Genomic DNA, 18,994 nt, shown 5'->3' with positions numbered 1-18,994 from the left:
AGAGACCATCAAGCCTACCACATACCCACGCGCGCGCACACGACTGCTGGACAATTGGTCTCTCACCACTCTTATGCTCTGGAAGAGGCAAAAAAAAACCCTAGAAAATGCCAGGTCAAATAAGATCAAAAACTATTCCAGAAAATGCCTCTGCACACCTTCATGAAGTAATCTCCACCCCAGGCAGGAACAAGTTGAACTAATGCTGATCATAGCCTCTCGATACATGGAAAAACTAATCAAGCCCATTTCTCTCAGTGGCTCCAAGTCCAGAACTCCAAATCTTATCCATTCCCTGTACTATGTTGGCCTCACTCAACAACTGTCCTCAAGTGCTGAGATTATAATGGGGTTGAAAATTACTGGCTAAAATTTACCCTCATCATTACTGTCGTGCACATCTTGTGGAGAGTGGGATGTTGGTTGTGATGTTCTCAGGTCTAAGTGATTTGCCAGCACTCAATAACTGGACTCCCACAAGAGTAACAGGGAAACATTCTGCATTATTCCAGCAAGAATTAAAGCACAGTCAGCCGTCAGCAAACAACTTTTTTTTAAAAAAATTAAGAGGAAAATTTTTTATACCAGCATCAAGCACATCCATTGTTAACTGCGCAACACATTTAACGTGTTGTTTGAAAATACGTGAATGGGTTAAGTTCTGCATCAAAAATCAGAACAAACTGCAGATGCTGGAAATCTGAAACAAAAATGCTGGAAAAACTCAGCTGGTCAGGCAGCATCCATGGAAAAGAAACTTAATAGAAACAACAACCCTTCACCGGAACTAAGATTTACCAGCATTTTCAATTCAACTTGTTCATGCCCGGTGTGGAGATTGCTTTGAGAAGGTGTGCAGTGGTATTTTCAGGAATAGTTTTTGACCTATTATAATTTTTGATCTTATTTGACCTGGGGTTTCTTAGGGTTGTTTTAAACTCTGCATTGGGTCCTTTTGACTTACCGGCAGTATTACCTTTGCCCAAACTCGTCAGAGTTTGTTCTGTCTGGTGAACCTCTTTCACTGGCAATGCTTGGTCTCGGGACGTAATGACGGAAATCTCAGTCGCGGCTGTTACCTTGGAGCCGCCTTCGTTCCCTAAGGATGCAACACCAGAGGAACTATCCACGTTACTCTGATGCTCAAGAGGTCCCATGACGAGCTCGGTGTCAGGCCAGGAGCACAGCGCACCGTGACCATCGCTGGTCGTCTTTCCGCTCCCGTCAGCGGGCATTGCAACATCTTCCTTGCCATCATCAAGGGCACTTTGACTAAAACACTCCATTTCCTCATCGTCTCTTGCACAAGGAACTTCAAACTCGTAGGACATTGGATCGACTGAGGGGTTTATGTCTTCTTCACAAGACACATCGAAGCTGTAAGAAACGGGATCCAAAGAAGTATACTGCACCTCCTCTCCACAGGCTACATCATACTCGTAGGTCATCTGGTCTAGCGGTGTGTACTGGTTTCCATCTCGCTCACAAGACAAATCAAACCCGTACAATATCCCATCCACCGTAGTGCCATGAACCGTATTTAGCGTGTGCATGCCCTGCTCCTCTTGGATATAGGTTGCCAACAATTCCTTACCTCCTACCTCTGATGTGTTCAGATTTATTCCATCCAAGATATTCTCTGGCAGGCAAGCGGAGAAAGAACTTGATTGGCTGCATTGGTTTGGGGCAGAAGTCAGGTTCTCGGCTAGCATGGGGTGTGTTGGAGCAGGTCCAAGCTTGGCTCTCACTGGCTCTGGATCAGAGTGAATTGATTCCTTGTGTCCAACATTGACCTGTTGCTCTAACGGACTCACTGGCTTATAACCAGGGCGGTCCAAGTACTGGCTCTCAAACTCCACCCTAGGTCTTGAGCCTGGGGACACGCTCAGCAGCGGTGGGACACCCTCAAGGGATTGTTCACGCTCCAGGAGACAGGTAGTCCCACCACGCATCTCCCCCATGCCCCTCCTATGCAAACCGGCGCCGTCCTCCTCCCCTCCTGAATTCTGTTGCAAAAGTCTGGCATTGACAGCTTGGTCTCCAGACAGATTCAACACATCATCGGGGCTGCAAAACCCCTTGTTGATGTTGGTCTGCAGCTCTTCATCCCATTGTATTAGTTCCTGATGATTGTTCTTCTCCATTGAACTGATGGAACAACAGAGTCCTCTTGCAAACTGGCTTCTACTTTTAATGACCAGCAGTCCTTTGCAACTGGAAGAGAAAAGGTTTATAATTACATTATTTCCTGAATCCAATAATCGTGCTTTATTCACCAAATCCAATCCCATCAACTTTACCAATCAATTAGTAGACAACCAATGACCAGTCTTTACCAATCTCCATACACTTCACTCCTCCCCACAGCTCTACTTTGAAAACCGCCACCCTCCATTCTTTCCCCAGTCCTGCGGAAGGGTCCCTGACACGAAATGTTAACTGGTTTCTCTTTCCGCAGATGCTCATTGACTGGCTGAGTGCTTCTATCCTTTCTGCTTTTGTTCCAGATTCCAGCATCTGCAGTACGAGTTGTTTTCCAACATAGTACCGTTCTTTCTCTCTTCCAAGATATAACTAGTTGTCTCTCTGTAAAGTCACACAGATTACGGAAACTGTAGCACTGAAGGAAGCCATTTATCCCTCTCACCTCAACGTTTTACACATAATCCTGCCAATTTTTCCATTACAGATATAACAGTTACAATGGAGGCACAAGAGACTGCAGATGCTGGGATCCAGAACAAAAATCAAACTGCTGGAGGAACTCAGTGGGTTGAGCAGCATCTGTGAGGGGGAGGAATTGTCAATGCAAGGTCTCGCCCTGAACCGTTGACAATTCCTCCTCTCCATACCGTAACCCAGTACTGCACTGGGTTACGCTTCTGAACCAGTGATCCACAGATCTTCTTCCTGACTTAAATAGATTTAAAGTCTTTCAAGTTTTAAAAAAATTAAGGCTTTTAAACAATTCTAAAACAATATTTAATCTTTAATAGGTTTTGAATATTGTAATTTGCAGTGACACTGTGTGAAGAAAACCTTGCTACTTCCAGTGGGAAAACCCTTGTTGATGAGGTCCAAGCCAGCTTATCCAAGGAAGATCACGCTGGGGACAAGCTCTAGGCAAAAATCGATGATTGACAAACCAGGGAGAGTCAGGCTGCAGAAAACTGAGCCAATACATCCTTCCTCTGTGGCAGTGCAGATGTTTCTATATCTTTTTCAATGTTTCAGTGACTATTTGACCTTAAATATTGACCCCCCTACCTCCCTCATTAGCTGAGATTTCCAGCAGTATTGCATTAAAAAAAGGTTGGCTAAACTCCTTGGGATTAAGATGGAACTTGGCAAGTTCACAACATGATTATTCCAGCTAGGATTTAGTGCAAGAGGAAAACTGCACAAACAAACCCCACTCCACCACAGTGACGACATTCGGGAAAGTTTCCCAAAACATCATTTATCAAACTCCGCGCACACTGAACTGAAAATGATCGTGGGGGATAAAAGCTCTGATGGAGGGGGAAGCAACTTGTCACGCTTGATGTTGAATCACGATGACCCTACATGCATCAATGGCTCTCCTTTACCTCACCCAGTTCCTCACAACCCACGCCAAATGCTACTTGGCTAATGAGTGCATCACAATTGAAACTGATATCTGCATTTATACAGCATCAACCAGACATCTGTTATTAGTGTTGGTATTGGTTTATTATTGTCACGTGTACCGAGATACAGTGAGAAGCTTTTGTTTTGCGTGCCATCCAGACAGATAACGCCATACATAATTACATTGAGGTAGTAAAAAGAAAACAGAATGCAGAATATAGTGTTACGGTTACATTGAAAGTGCAGTGCAGGTGGTCAAATAAAGTGCAAGGGCCATGACAAGGTAGTCTGGGAGATCAAGAGTTCATCTTTTAGCATATGAGAGGTTGTTCAAGAGTCTAATAACAGGGGGATAGAAGCTATCCTTGAGTCTGATGGTACGTGTTCTCAGGCTTTTGTACCTTCTGCCCAATGGGAGAGGGGAGAAGAGAGAATGACTGGGGTGGGAGGAGTCCTAGATTACGTCGTAGTGTAGCGGTTAGCGTAACGCTATTACAGCGCCAGCAACTTGGGTTCAATTCTGGCTGCCGTCTGTAAGGAGCTTGTACGTTCTTCCCGTGTCTGTGTGGGTTTCCTCCGGGTGCTCCAGTTTCCTCCCACATTCCAAAAGACGTACAGGTTAGGAAGTTGTGGGCATGCTATGTTGGCGCCGGAAGCAAGGCGACATTTGCGGGCTGCCCCCAGAACACTCTCTGCAAAAAGATGTATTTCACTGTGTGTTTCGATGTACATGTGACTAAAAAAGAGATCTGATCTGATTGCTTTCCCAAGGCAGCGGGAAGTGTAGATGGAGTCAATGGAGGGAAGGTTAATTTGCCTGATGGATTGCTGGTTTATAGATTTTTCTTAAACATTCTCAATCTCCTTGCCAACTGAAGTGAGCTTGATAGGAAATATCTAACCATATTTGTATCAGTTTGAAGTCTTCAGCAGAACTTGCTTCCAAGTTTGGGGAGGAGAACTTGGACGCGGGGTAAAACTGGGGGCAATACCACCATCATTTGTCAGCTTTCAGAATTGGCTCTCACTCAGCGAGTCTCATCCTCACCTCAGAGCAAGGTGGCTGTTGGTTCAACTCTCACTCGAGGGAGCTAAGCACGCACGTGTTAGGTGTCGTCTTTCAGATGCGACCTTAAACCGAGGCCCAATTCACCCTCGCGCGTAGCTAAATTTTTCAAAGACAATGCTTCAAAGAGGAGCAGTTCCCTGACCCTGAAGCTCGAGCCAATATTTATTCTTCAGCTCCCACCAAAAAACAAAGCCGTTCTTCTCCTTACCACATTGTTGCCTGTGGGAGCTTGCTATGTTCCAACATTACCACCTTGTGCTAATGTAATTAATTTGCCTTGAAATGGATTGGGATATCCTGAGATGGTGAAAACCATTAGATAAATGCAGCTTTATTAATTCTTCTGAACGCATCATTAATTGAGTTATATGCTGGAAAACATGAAGTGATTTGGAATTTATTTCGTCAGTTGTTCATGAAATTCCCCACTCCCCCAATATCCATGGGTTAAATCATGGCCCATTTAAAGGAGCCATACACCTGAATCCTGTCTGTCCAAAATTAATTCACCCCACCCACTCTCCCGTGGGTGACCTTTCTGACCATTTTTGTGCTTCTTCCTTGTTCACCGTTGGTAGTTTAAAGCAGTGGTCTGATTTAAGGGATAAACCCTGTGAAACTTCTATTACCCAGACAGCTAAGAAACAAATAGCGGTGTATTTGTTTTCTTTTTAGTAACAATGGCTTCACCAACACCTTATCACCATGGCAATCCTGACCTCATCCTCTTTGGAGATATTCCCGCTCCATTCACCCACCTCTTGCAATTTAAAATGAACTTTTCTTACGTTTCCAGTACCGACAAAGGGGCTTTGACCTGAAGCAGTAACGCTATTTCTCTCTCCACAGATGCTGCCTGACCCACCGAGTGTTTCCAGCATTTTCTGATTTTGTATTGGATTCTTTTTACTGATTTTGCTTGTGGGATAACTGTTGACGAGCCATCAGTAAAGCTTCTCTTTAAATGGTGCTATTTAAATCGCCCTCATTTAACCCACAGACTTTCAGAGAGCGAGAAGTTTTCACAAAGATCCAGGAAGAGCAAAGAGAAGCAGGTAGCAAAATAAATTCCAAATCCCTTCATATTTTCCTGAGTTAATTAGCACTTCCATGCCTCCAGCTCCATTGGAACCAACCCACAAAGGAACACCATGCCTCATTAAACCCAACATTTTTACACCTTTGCTTAATTAACCTTTAACACTTATCTGTAAATAGAGCACAGTGTGAGGCCCTGTGGGATATGATCTTCTTGCCAGATGTCAGACTGGCCATAACTCACTCACAGCTCAGAAAGTCATTTCACATTCTCTCCTTTCCCACTGACAAATTCACCCTGTGTCCGAGCCTGATTAGCAGCTATCGATCAGTCAGAGGATGTGACAGGGATAGTCTTGTAGCCGTACGCATCAATTCTGCTTTGATGCACCTCATTTAAATTTTGAAGTCAAAGTCGAGTATATTGTCATCTGCACAAGTCCACGTATGCAGGGATGCAAATAAACTTGCTTGCGGCAGCATCACAGGCACATAGCATCAGATACGCAACATTCACAGTACAATCATCATTGCTTGATGGCAGTTGTTGAGCCACAGCAAGGAACAGCATGGAAACAGGCCCTTCTGCCCACTGATTTGTGTGGACCATCAACCGCCCGTTCACACTAATCCTACATTAATTCCGTTTTGTTTTATTCTCCCCACATTCTCACCAACTCCCCCCAGATTCTACCACTCAACTACACACTAGGAGCAACTTACAGCGGCCAATTAACCTACCGACCTGCAGGTCTCTGGGTGTGCAAGGAAACCTGAGCACCTGGAAGAAACCCACGCGGTCACAGGGAGAACGTGCAAACTCCACAAAGGCAGCACCCGAGGATTGAACCTGGGTCTCCGCTCTGTGAAGCAGCGACACTACCAGCCATGTAGTTTGAAGATCACATTGTAGGAGGATGTGCCACAGTGCCACATGTGGGAAGTGGTGCCCTCTACTCCACAATGGGACCATTATATCCACGGGGGAGAGAATGGGAGGAGCACTGGCATTTACGAGGATGAATTGTGAAGTAAAATAATTACAAGGACCATTCAGCATGGCTAAAGATTTACACGGACAAGGACTGAAATGGAGACAACAAACAGGGAAGAGGATGGATCCCTCCTCCAGAAAAAGACAATGTGCAGCACAGTCAGTAAAGCCACTGCCTCACAGGTCCAATGGCCAGATTCAGGCAGGCACAGTAGTGTAGCGGTTAGCATAACGCTATTACAGCGCCAGCGATCCAGGTTTAATTCCAACCGCTGTCTGTAAGGAGTTTGTACATTCTCCCCGTGTCTGCATGGGTTTCCTCCGGGTGCTCCAGTTTCCTCCCACATTCCAAAGATATACGGGTTAGGAAGTTGTGGGCATGTTACGTTGGCGCCGGAAGTGTGGCGACACTTGCAGGCTGCCCCCAGAACACTCTACGCAAAAATACAATTCACTGTGTGTTTCAATGTACACGTGACTAATAAATCTAAACTAATCTAATCAAGGTTCAATCCTGACCTCTGGCGCTGTCTGTGTGGAGTTTGCACGTTCTCCCTGTAACCACATGGGTTTCCTCCGGGTGCTCCAGTTTCCTCCCACATCCCAAAGACGTGCGGGTTGGGAGGTTAATTGGGCGAGGTAAATTGCCCCTAGCGTGTCGGGGAGTGTCAGAATCTGGGAGGAGGTGGTTTGATGGGAATGTGGGGAGAGTAAAGTGGAATTTGTAGTGTTGGTGTAAACGGGATCTTGGCCGTTGGTGAGGACTCGGTGGGCTGAATGGCCTTTCTGTACCACAACTCCCACCTGATCCAGTGAAAGCATTTCAGCTCATGAAAGATCTTGAAAGGGTAGATCCAGAGAAAGTACTTCCTCTTCCTTATCTGGCAGAGTTGGAGTCAAGAAAGTAATGGTCAATAACTAACCTAAGAATTTCAGGAGAAAGTTCTTTATTTACTGAATGGTGAGAACGTGGAACTATTAATACATGGAGTGCTTGAGGCAAATCTCATTAATATATTAAGGGAAAGCTAGATACACAGGGGAAAAGGGATGGAAAGGAATATTGATGGTGGGCAGGTACAGAGCAGAAACACTGGCAGAGACCTGCTAGGCAACAAGATCTGCACTAATGCTGTCAATTCCTGCGCAATCTGAAGGACCAAAATTGACTCTCCTGCCCTGACACAAACATGCCCCAGCTTTCAAGCAAAAGTTCTCTCTTAATTTGGGGTTGGAAGTGGGGTGGAAGGAACCTCCAGCAACAGACAAGATGCTGGAGGAACTCAGCGGGTCAGGCAGCATCCGCGGAGCGAAATGGACAGTCGACATTTCAGGTCGAGACCCTTCATCTGGAACTTCTGTTGCAAACATTTAATTGATGTCAGGTGGGCACTGGATTCCATTTTAAAGATGTTAAACTAAAAAAAAATGGAGTGTCAACTTTAATAGGGCATCTTAAAAGCTGCTCTATCACAGCAGTTAGTACAGCTGCCTCACAACTCCAGCTGGGTTTGATCCTGACCTCGGGTGCTGTCTGTGCAGAGTTTGCACGTTCTCCCCGAGACGGTGTGGGATTCCCCCTGGGGTTGGTAGGTTAAATAGCTGCTGTAAATTGTTCCTAGTGTGTGTGGAGGGGTGGGGGGGGGGTGGCGGCAGTTGATTTGGGGATGGGGTGAGGCCTGGTAGTTGATGGGGATGTGTGGGGAAAGGTGAGTGATGGGTGGGTGGGAGAGGGGTAGGGGTAGGGTGGCCTGCCTCTGTGCTGTGTGGCTCAGTGACTCAATCAAGTGTTGTTTGGAGTCTGGAAGAATGAGGGGCAATTGTATTGAACCATATAACATGCTAAGGTGGCAAAACAGGGTGGATGTCCAGATGGTTTCGCTTGTGGAAGGGTCTCAAACAAGGGGACATAGTTTCAAGATAAGGGGGGAGTCATTTAAAACCAAAGTGCGTAGATATTTTTTCTCACAGAGGGTAATGGATGTTTGGAATTCTCTGCCTGAGAGCTGTGGAGGGAAGCTATAAAGATTTATACTCCTGCCTACATCAACGGTCCTGAGGTCGAGAGGGTTGAGAGCTTCAAGTTCCTAGGAGTGAACATCCCCAATAGCCTGCCCTGGTCCAACCACAGACGCCACGGCCAAGAAAGTTCACCAACACCTCTACTTCCTCAGGAGGCTAAAGAAATTTAGCATGTTCCCTTTGATACTCACCAACTTTTATTGATGCACCATAGAAAGCATCCTATCCGGATGCATCACGGCTTGGTACGGCAACTGCTCTGCCCAGGACCGCAAGAAGCTTCAGAGAGTCATGGACACAGCTCAGCACATCATGGAAATCAGCCTCCCCTCCATGGACTCTGTCTACACTTCTCGCTGCCTCGGTAAAGCAGCCAACGTAATCAAAGACCCCACCCACCCCAGATATTCTCTCTTCTCCCCTCTCCCATCGGGCAGAAGATACAAAAAAGCACGTACCACCAGGCTGAAGGACAGCTTCTATCCTGCTGTTACAAGACTATTGAACGGTTGATAAGATTTGATAAGATGGACTCTTGACCTCACAACTGACCTTGCACCTTATTGACTACCTACACTGTACTTTCTCTGTAGCTGTTACACTTTATTCTGGATTCTGTTATTGTTTTACCTTGTTCTACCTCAATGCACTGTGTAATGAATTGATCTGTATGAACGGTGTGCAAGACAAGTTGTTCACCGTACCTCAGTACAAGTGACGATCACAAACCAATTCCATACTTAAACTGGAAGAAGATAATTTTTTGAAAAATTAGGGGATTGAGGGTCACGGAAATCTGGCGCAGAGGAGACCTGGGGCAGATCAGCCTCGATCAAACTGAATGGCAGGACAGGCTCGAGGGGCTGAGTGGCCTACTCCTGCTCTGTGTGTCCTTGTTCATCCTGCCCAAATTCTTCTGCTGACAGGAGAAGCACCACACCTCCTCGAGCCTAGTGCCACCATTTCAGATGTATCCCTTCCAGCTAACAAACATTGTTGCCTCCTGGGCTTCACACCTGAAACAAACACGTCTTCTGGCTGCAGCCTGACGTACGGGCAGGATGAGTGAGCCAGCATCAGGTCATCATTTGGGTCAGCGTGAAGCTAAAGCACTCGCTTGTCTCATAGAGAGTTATAGACTCACACACGGGTCCACCCCAGGTTACGAGCACTCAACTTATGTACAGTCCGTACATAGGGACGAGCATTCGGGGGACCGGTGGGATGGATTTACCAGTCGCTGCAGGTATCTTCTGCTGTGTGGGAACTCAGTTCACGACTACATCATTGCATCTTGCAGAGAAATCTGAATGGCTGAGTTAAACACCCTGATTTAACTACACATTTCCCTTGCTTGGCCTGTGCTTTTTTAAATATATTGCCGGGTGCAGCATTTCCGATTTGTGAACTGTCCGGATTTTACGAACAGTTCTTGGGAATGTAGGGGAGGACAAGCAGCATGGAGACAGGCCCTTCGGCCAAACATCCATCATCAGTTTACACCAATCTTACATTAATCCCATTTCCACTCGCAACCACCCCCCACCCCCCGCCACAGTTCTCATCACGACCCATCTGCACAGCAGGACCTATGTACAGCAGCCAATTATTCTACCAACCTGCACATTTTTGGGATGTGGGAGGAAACCGGAGCACCCCGGGGGAAACCCACACGGTCACAGGGAGAACGTCCAAACTCCACACAGACAGCACCGGAGGTCAGGATTGAACCCGGGTCTCTGGCGCCGTGAGGCAGCGGCTCTACCTGCTGAGCCACTGTGGCAGCCCCATTGAGTGGGCTACACAACTTGCATTTCAAAAAAATGGACCCGAGACAGACACTCTCCTCTGAACTCCATCACTACAAGAGATGATCGGGGGGGAACAGAGAAACAATTTAGACATATTCTCAAAGCCTCCTGGAAGAAGGCTTGTTACGTTGGCGCCAGGAGTATGGCGACACTTGTGGGCTGCCTGCAGGACACTTTACGCAAAAAGATGCATTTCACTGTGTGTTTTGATGTACATGTGACTAACAGAGATATCTTATCTAATAAGAAATGTAACAACTCTGGAGCGGCAGAGGCTGAGGGGAGACCTGATAGAAATTTATAAGATTATGAGAGGCACAGATAGAGTAGATAGCCAGTATCTTTTTATCAGGGTCGAAATGTCTAATACTAGACGCCATGCATTTAAGGTGAGAGGGGGTAAGTTTAAAGGATATATACGGGGCAAGTTTTTCACAGGGAGAGTGGTGGGTGCCTGGAATGAGCTGCCAGGGGTGGTGCTGGAGGCAGATACACAGAGGTGTTTAAGAGGCTCTTAGATAGGCACATGAATGTGCAGAGAATGGAGGGATATGGACACTGTGTAGGAAGAAGGGATTAGTTTATTTAGGAGGTTAATTACTAGTTTAATTAGTTGGGCACAGCATTGTGGGCTGAAGGGCCTATTCCTGTGCTGTACCGTTCTATGTTCTAACCTCACCGACTCAAAGGAACCCGTTCCCCGAGCAGGGGCATCCAGGAAGGATCGAGAACCTTGTGGCTCTTTTGTCAGGAGTCCGCAGGAATGTAGGGTAAACGGCAGAAGCAGCACACCATCTCCCAAACACCACCCGTCTGTCGGGAAACTCCTGCCCCACTTGGGGAAAAGAGTCCATGGGCCCCACATCAGAACCCACTTAACTAACGTGGACACAGGTTCCCCTGGAGCTTCAAACAACCTGCTGGAGGAACGGAGTGGGTCGAATTTTATCTGTGGGGGGGGGGGGTTGGTGGGTGTGGTGCAGGGGGAAAGAACTGTTATTGGCTCGGCTCGAACCCCTGCATCAGGACTGGGATTGGAGAGGGCAGGTGGCCGGTATAAAGAGAGGGGGAAGTGGTGAGACGGGCCCGAGCCAATTGGTGGGCTGAGGGGCAATGTTCAGGTCAAGCCAGGTAGGGGAGGTAGCCAGGTGGGAGACAGGAGGCAGGACGATAGATGGAGGCAGAGGGGAAAATAGGGGAGGCAAATGGAGCGAGGTAGTAGGGGAGGGGAGGGTGTGTCCCCTAGAGCCTGCCAGAAAAAGACAGCTGAAAGAAATAAATGTCAGGGCACAGATATGGGAGGTTGAGCGTTTGTACTTTCATTGATACCTCTGCATGCTGTTTCCAGACCAATGTTAATGCCAGGTGGGCAAGAATGCCAGGGTACAGACCAGCAAGCTCGTGTGGACCAGTGCCATTTTCTGCCCTGTGATCCACTCACACGCAACACACACCCAATTGTTTGGCACATTTCCAGGTGGAACATCTTCACGACAGAAAGGTGAATGCAAAGCATGAATAATCGGAGTTTGATTAACGCCACCCAGCACTTCTCAGTAAGCTTCGTCAGATTTTCATTTTCAACCGAAAGAGACCGCAGATGCTGGAACCTGGAGCAACAAACAATTTGCTGGAGGAACTCAGCGGGTTGAGCTGCATCTGAGGGGGAGGAAGGAATTGTGGGCAGGCACGGTAGTGTAGCGGTTAGCGTAACGCTATTACAGCGCCAGCGACCCGGGTTCAATTCCAGCTGCTGTCTGTAAGGAGTTTGTATGTTCTCCCCGTGTCTGCGTGGGTTTCCTCCGGGTGCTCCGGTTTCTTCCCACATTCCAAAGACGTACGGGTTAGGAAGTTGTGGGCATGCTATGTTGGCGCTGGAAGCGTGGCGACACTTGCAGGCTGCCCCCAGAGCACTCTACACAAAAGATGCATTTCACTGTGTGTTTTGATGTACATGTGACTAATAACGATATCTTAAAAAATTGTCAACTTTTCGGGTCAAAACCCTGCAAGAGTCCTGTGCAGGGTTTCGACCCAAAACGTCAATAATTCCTTCCTCCCCCAGAGATGCTGCTCGACCGCTGAGTTTCTCCAGCAGGTTGTTTGTTGCTTTTACTTTCAGCCACGGTAATTTTTCCCCTCAAATTTAAAAAAAATGAACCTCTGTAGAATCTCTCAGAAAACAGTAAAGGGGAGTCTGACCTGTCAGTCTGTTGTTGAAGGTAAGGATTTATCAGTGGCAGATATCATGACCACCTGAATGCTTTCAACTGGTGGGGTCCTCTATCAACGTCGTCATCACTGGTGAATCCGTCTGCGATAACATCCATACAGAACTGGTGCTGGTTATACAGAGGTTATCCTTCAAGAAACACAAAATGGAGATACCATGTAACCAGTCTTCAGTGGTGTTTGTTCTGCACACACCTAAGTTCTAAAGGCCTTAAGCAACATTGTTCCCAGATTACTTCAACCTCCTTTCCTTCCTCTACACCTTATCAACATAACATTGCCACAATCACTAGTCCCTGAGAGGAATTTCACAGCCCTCCATGAAGAGGGCTCTTCTCCCCTCCATTACTAACTTCCCACTTTTAATTGGAGGCTTTTATTTTGGGGCATACTCAATAGTCTATCCCCCATGTCAATCCCTTATTAAATGTAGCTGCTTCTAACATTTCACCCAAAATGGGAACCACTGCTTCAAATCTTTACATTTGATTAAAATTACTGAGCCATGCACACATTCTGCAAAGACCACAGGTACTTCCTGTGGCCCTTTCTCCCTCTCCCTCAGAATGTGCCGTTTGGTACCCACAAGAGATTTAGAGATAGAGATGGAAGGGTGCACAGGCATCAGGTCAAACCAGAAACTTAAAAGATCGTGGATGCAAAAGAGGAAATGTCCACAGCCAGCAATCAGCAATTTACATTAATCAAGCAATCTGTCAGAATCTGCCACTTTACAGAGATTACACTCTCATTGACCCCTAGCTAATGTTTGCAACTGGACTTCTTGTGGTCTTCACAGTATAATACATTGCACATTACATGGTACTATAAGTATGCACTTGCAATACCAGGAGATCTTTGCTACTATTAGTTAAAAAAAACTCTAGTTAGAATCTACTATAGACAGCACATCAGAACTTAAAAGCAAATTTTATTGTAAAAAAAAACAAAAGGAAGCTATCACTGATAAGATATGCAAAAATTACAAGCATTCTACAAGCCTTACAGAAGCTGAGAACCTCGCACGTTTTTAAAAAGGGAAAGCAGCTGAAAGGTTTAATCAGAAATTTACCTCAGCAGTTGAAATATGCATTTTGCATTATGTGGTGGAACAGGGTAGCCTTCATAGAGCAGTGCATCATCCAAACTGTTTTGAGCAATGCCAGGGGAGATCTACCAGTATAACATACAGAAATAGTACAGTTTCACATAATATACAGAAATAGCAGAGTTTCACACAATATAATAACAGAGCACCATCCTTTAGTTAATCTTCTCTCGTCCTCCTGTTTGAGGTAATGGTGCATGGGTGACAAATACTGAGCAGTAAAACCACAATCAAACCGAAACGTGCCCCTCACCCAGCAGTGACATAAGCACAATTTTCACACTGTGATTAAGAATGGGAGTACTGCCCTATTGCCCTCGCTAGACCAGGGCTGTTAAGACCAATTGTATTGCTCCAATAATCACCCTAAATGGCAGCCAGTACCTCAATACAAAATTTAAATAGCATGCTATTTCCTTTACATCATACAGAAACAATGCTTCACTCGCTTATTCATTTAATAAACATGCACAGCATTTAAAAGTATAACAGCTGCAGAATGAGATTCTAGGGGACTAACAATTCCCTTATTGTACAGGTGACTCAAACATGGATATTTAAAGAAAAATGGTATTTGATCAATTTAATTTAAAAACACAAGACGACTGATCATATTCAAATAATTCAGGTGGTTGTAACTTCAGGGTTTGTCCATGCAGGGGTTAGCAACGAGACAATGCAACGAGAAACCACCTTTTACATGTCACAGCTCATTCACACATTTAGCTCTGAGACAGCGCTTAGCTGTGAATCCAACCCCTCCCTCGCACCAGATCACAATAGACACCTTGCCCTTGGAAGACACAATAACACCATCCATAGTCTGGGTGGGGAACATTTCCTTAAAGAGGACCACTTTACAACAGTCACTGTGCCAAGCTGCACAGTTCAGCAACTACAATAAGCCACACTGTCAATCTTCCATTCTCCAAAATTAATTTCTATGCAACTGAAAGTTTACAGCCAAGAAATGGAAGTGCAGCTCAGTGCAATGTCACTGTACAATGAAAAGCACTTCAATGCCAATATGCACTTTTGCATTCAAGACAATCAAATCCCACTTTTGTTTTGCAATGGGATGAAGCACACACAGGGCTTTGGAGGAAGATGGGTTTTTGCACCTGAAATCCCTCAGGCTGCACTCTCTCCTTGTTGGGTCCCTGTACTCAGTGCCTGCTGAATGTTGCTGGAAACTGCAGACCCTGCTACAACCTCAGTCCTGCTCCATTGCAATCCCAGCCAAATGGCATCCATTACTGGCTGGGAATCCCAGGCTCAGCCCCAACGCGCTGGGCGGACGTTCCGCCCACCGGCGCCTCCCATTGGGCGCACGGCCGTCCGTCAGGCCAAGGGCCCGCCCCTCCGCCGCCTCGATTGGCCGGCAGCGCCAGAATGGCCGTTGTCCCAAGGGGAGGACCGCCGGCTGGGATTGGCCGGGCGGGCTGCCAGTCACGCGTCCGGGCCCTGTGTTTCCGGCTCTGCACGGAATGGCAGCGGCGGTGGCGGGAGGAGCACTGTTGGGGGGGGGGGGAACGCTCAGTGGGGGCACAAAGTCAGAGCAAAGGGCGGACCACAATCTAGGGTGCACAAGGGGTGGGGGCACAAAGCCAGGGCAAGGGGCGACCACCAGGCGGACCACAGACTGGGGTGCACCAAGGGTGGTTGGGGGGGGGTGCACCAAGGGTGGGGGGTGCACACAGTTGGGTGCACAAGGGGGACTACAAAGTTGGGTGCATAAAGGGGACCATAAAGTTGAATGCACAAGGGGTGGAACCACAAAGTAGGGTGCACAAGGGGGACCACAAAGTTGGATGCACAAGGGGTGACTACAAAATGGGGTGCCTAAGAGCGGGAACCACAAAGTTAGGTGTTCAAGAGGGGACCACAAAGTAGGGTGCACAAGGGGGACCACAAAGTTGGATGCACAAGGGGGACCACAAAGTTGGATGCACAAGGGGTGACTACAAAATGGGGTGCCTAAGAGGGGGAACCACAAAGTTGGGTGTTCAAGAGGGAACCACGAAGTAGGGTGCACAAGGGGGACCACAAAGTTGGATGCACAAGGGGTGACTACAAAATGGGGTGCCTAAGAGGGGGAACCACAAAGTTGGGTGTTCAAGAGGGAACCACAAAGTAGGGTGCACGAGGGGGTGGGGAACAAAGTTGAGTGCCCAAGGGGTGGCGTGCACAAGGTGGGGGGAGTGCCAAAGTGAGTGCACAAGGAGTGGGCACAGGTTGGAGACGTAAGGAGGGGTTCTGGAAGCACAAGGTGGGCAGGAGCACAGAGTCAAGGTGGAGGAATTCGGGGACAGTGGGGCGTGAGGAGTAGGGGGCTTATTGGGTTAAGGGGTTTTGATTTGGTAGGTGAGGCTCAGATTGTGGAGGGGACACGTAGTTGGTGGTGAAGGGATAGTCTAGAGGGGGCGAGGATGAGGAGGGAGTGAGATGAGGGAGATGGGTGATGGAGAGGTAGTGGGGTGGTTTGTGATATTCCTCTGACTTCTTTCTTCAATGAAAACCCATTCTAGCCAACTTTGGCCATAACTAATCTCCATCCCTGCCACCATTTGCTGTACTCTCTCCTTCCCAATGCCTGTGCTGTCCCTTGTTGTGATGCCCATCACAGTACACAGCACTTGGGTGGTGGTCTAACTTTATACCAAAAGAATCATTTATAGTTTGTGGCACGAGGTATGATACAGGGACACACACAGACAGACGTCAACTGCTGCTGGAAGGTCATCAACTCGGTGAAAGACGCCCTTTGGTCTGCCCGAAACTTGTTGGTCTCCCAGCACTGCGAGATGTCCGTAGGGGAATGCTGCAGACTGGCACATTCCAGGCTGCAGGAGTACGTGCTAAGGGACGCACTGAAGCTGGATGCAGCCAACGCAAGGGCTCGGTGGGGAAGGACTACAGTTTAGGGTTCTTCTGCCACTGGAGAGGGAGGGGTGGGGTCAGGCGAGGAATGTAGTAAATACAGGATTAGGGTATCACCCCAGGGAGCCACACGAGTGGCATAGGTGCTGTGTTTTTTATATAAAAAGGTAATACTAATGATTGATCCGTACACAAATGTAAAGGTTTGCACTGTTTTATTGTTGTATATAGAATATTTTTTATGATGAATAAAGTTTATTTTGGAATTTAAAAAAAGTATGATACAGAAACAAACTCAACACTAACCTGCATTCACATCTCTTCTCACAGACTGGAACATGAAAGGGATTGGAATTGGGAGACAAATCAAGTTGAGTTTAGTAGCATATGTACATGTACAGTCACATACAGCTACAATGAAAAACATGTTTGCAGCAGCAGCACAGGCATGTAGCTTCAGGCAATACACAGAATGTAAATTATATAAAAAAAACACAATGAAAGACAAGTCCATGGTAGTATAAGAGGTGGTCCGTAGTGTTCTGTTGCTGAGGTAAGGTTAGAGTTGTGCAGGTCTATTCAAGAACCTGATGGTTGTAGGAAAGTAGCTGTTCCTGGTGGTGTGGAGCCTCAGGCTTTTGTACTGCCTACCTGACGGTAGCAGCGAGAAGAGGGCATAACCCAGATAGTGGGGATCCTTGATGATAGATACCTCCTTCTTGAGGCAGCAACTCATGTCGATGTTTTCAATGGTAGGGAGGGCTGTCCAAATCATGGTTGAAGTGGTAAATGTTTATTAGAGAAGATAAGATATCTTTATTAGTCACATGTACATCGAAACACACAGTGAAATGCATTTTTTGCACAGGGTGTTCTGGGGGCAGCCCGCAAGTGTCACCACACTTCCGGCGCCAACATAGCATGCCCACAACTTCCCAACCCGTATGTCTTTGGAATGTGCGGGGAAATCGGAGCACCCGGAGGAAACCCACGCAGACACGGGGAGAACGTACAAACTCCTTACAGACAGCGGCCGGAATTGAACCTGGGTCGCTGGCGTTGTAATAGTGTTACGCTAACCGCTACACCACACTACTGTGTCATATATACCGAGGTACAGTGAAAAACTTTGCTTTGCATGCCACCCCTACAGATCATTTCACAACATCAGTACATCGAGGTAGTACAAGGGAAAAGGGATAACAGAATGCAGAATATAGTGTTAAGTTACAGAGAAAGTTCAGTGCAGGCAGACAATAAGGTGCAAAGCCATGACAAGATAGATTGTGAAGTCAAGTGTCCTCATAGTACAAGAGATCTGTTCAGTAGCCTTATAACAGCAGGATAGAAGCTGTCCTTGAGCCTGGTGGTGCGTACCTTCAGGCTTTTGTATCTTCTGCCCAGTGAGAGGTGAAGGGAATATGAGAAAGTGGGAGCTAGGTAGATGAAGGCACAGTCGCCAGTGGTGGAGCATAATGGGCAGGAGAAAGTGAGATCGCTCACTCCACTACACTGCAATCGCTCACTTCCTCACACTGCATGTCCTTCCCTTCTACAGCCTGCAGACACGCATCTTCCTTTAAATCAGTAGAACCCCCTGGAGTCTCTGCAGAGCCTTGTTCCTGAGCCCGAACACAATGGGACTGGACTAAATGTGTCAGGTTCAGGTTGTGCAGATATTCTAACCAGACATTTAGTCAGATCAGGGAGTCCTCCTGATCCTGCTCAGTACTTCATCCAGACCAGTGTGACTTCCTCAGTATTCCTATGTGGGTCCTCTGTTTGTAATCAATATTTCACCATCACCTGTTTGAGATTGTTATATCTGTAGCTGGGGCTTGGTCGCCCTTGAATTTTACACTCTCCGTCAGTGTGACGATGCCTTCCAGGGGTAATGATCTTGAGTGTTGTGGTGAAGCTGGTTGCTGCCAGAGCCAGACGAGCTCCTCGGCAAACACATATACTTATAAAACACGTGGCAAGCACAGGCTTGGACAAGTTGCTTGTGTGCAGATAATACAAAAATCATTTTGTGGTGCACCACATACACTATTGCCAGCATGTGGTTTGCAGTTTCAGCAGGATGTGGTGGAGATGTATTTGTCTTATCCAATTCCAACCATCACTAACATCTCCTAAGCAATTATCTCCCAGTTTTGTGTCTTTAAAGTGGTGCTGAGTCCTGACAAACGGTGCTCAACCAGATCTGTTAACTTGGCTTCTCTCTC

General features: G+C 46.9%; 1 protein-coding gene across 1 annotated transcript in view; it reads right to left on the bottom strand.

The window, feature by feature from the left end:
- LOC127584864 (uncharacterized) overlaps positions 1-15,150 on the bottom strand; it is a 124,571-nt gene extending 109,421 nt beyond the window's left edge. Inside the window, exons 1-4 of the mRNA XM_052041832.1 lie at positions 14,974-15,150; positions 13,851-13,951; positions 12,749-12,908; positions 965-2,214 (exon numbers count right to left, since the gene is read on the bottom strand). Coding sequence (XP_051897792.1) covers positions 965-2,144 — 1,180 coding nt within the window. The 5' untranslated portion in view covers positions 2,145-2,214; positions 12,749-12,908; positions 13,851-13,951; positions 14,974-15,150. The remainder of the gene's footprint in view (positions 1-964; positions 2,215-12,748; positions 12,909-13,850; positions 13,952-14,973) is intronic.
- Between the last annotated feature and the right edge of the window lie 3,844 nt (positions 15,151-18,994).

Source organism: Pristis pectinata, chromosome 31, assembly GCF_009764475.1.
Source record: "Pristis pectinata isolate sPriPec2 chromosome 31, sPriPec2.1.pri, whole genome shotgun sequence".
NCBI lineage: Eukaryota > Metazoa > Chordata > Chondrichthyes > Rhinopristiformes > Pristidae > Pristis > Pristis pectinata.
The sequence above is the reverse complement of the archived record's forward strand: the minus strand, read 5'-3'. Positions and strand labels throughout refer to the sequence as shown.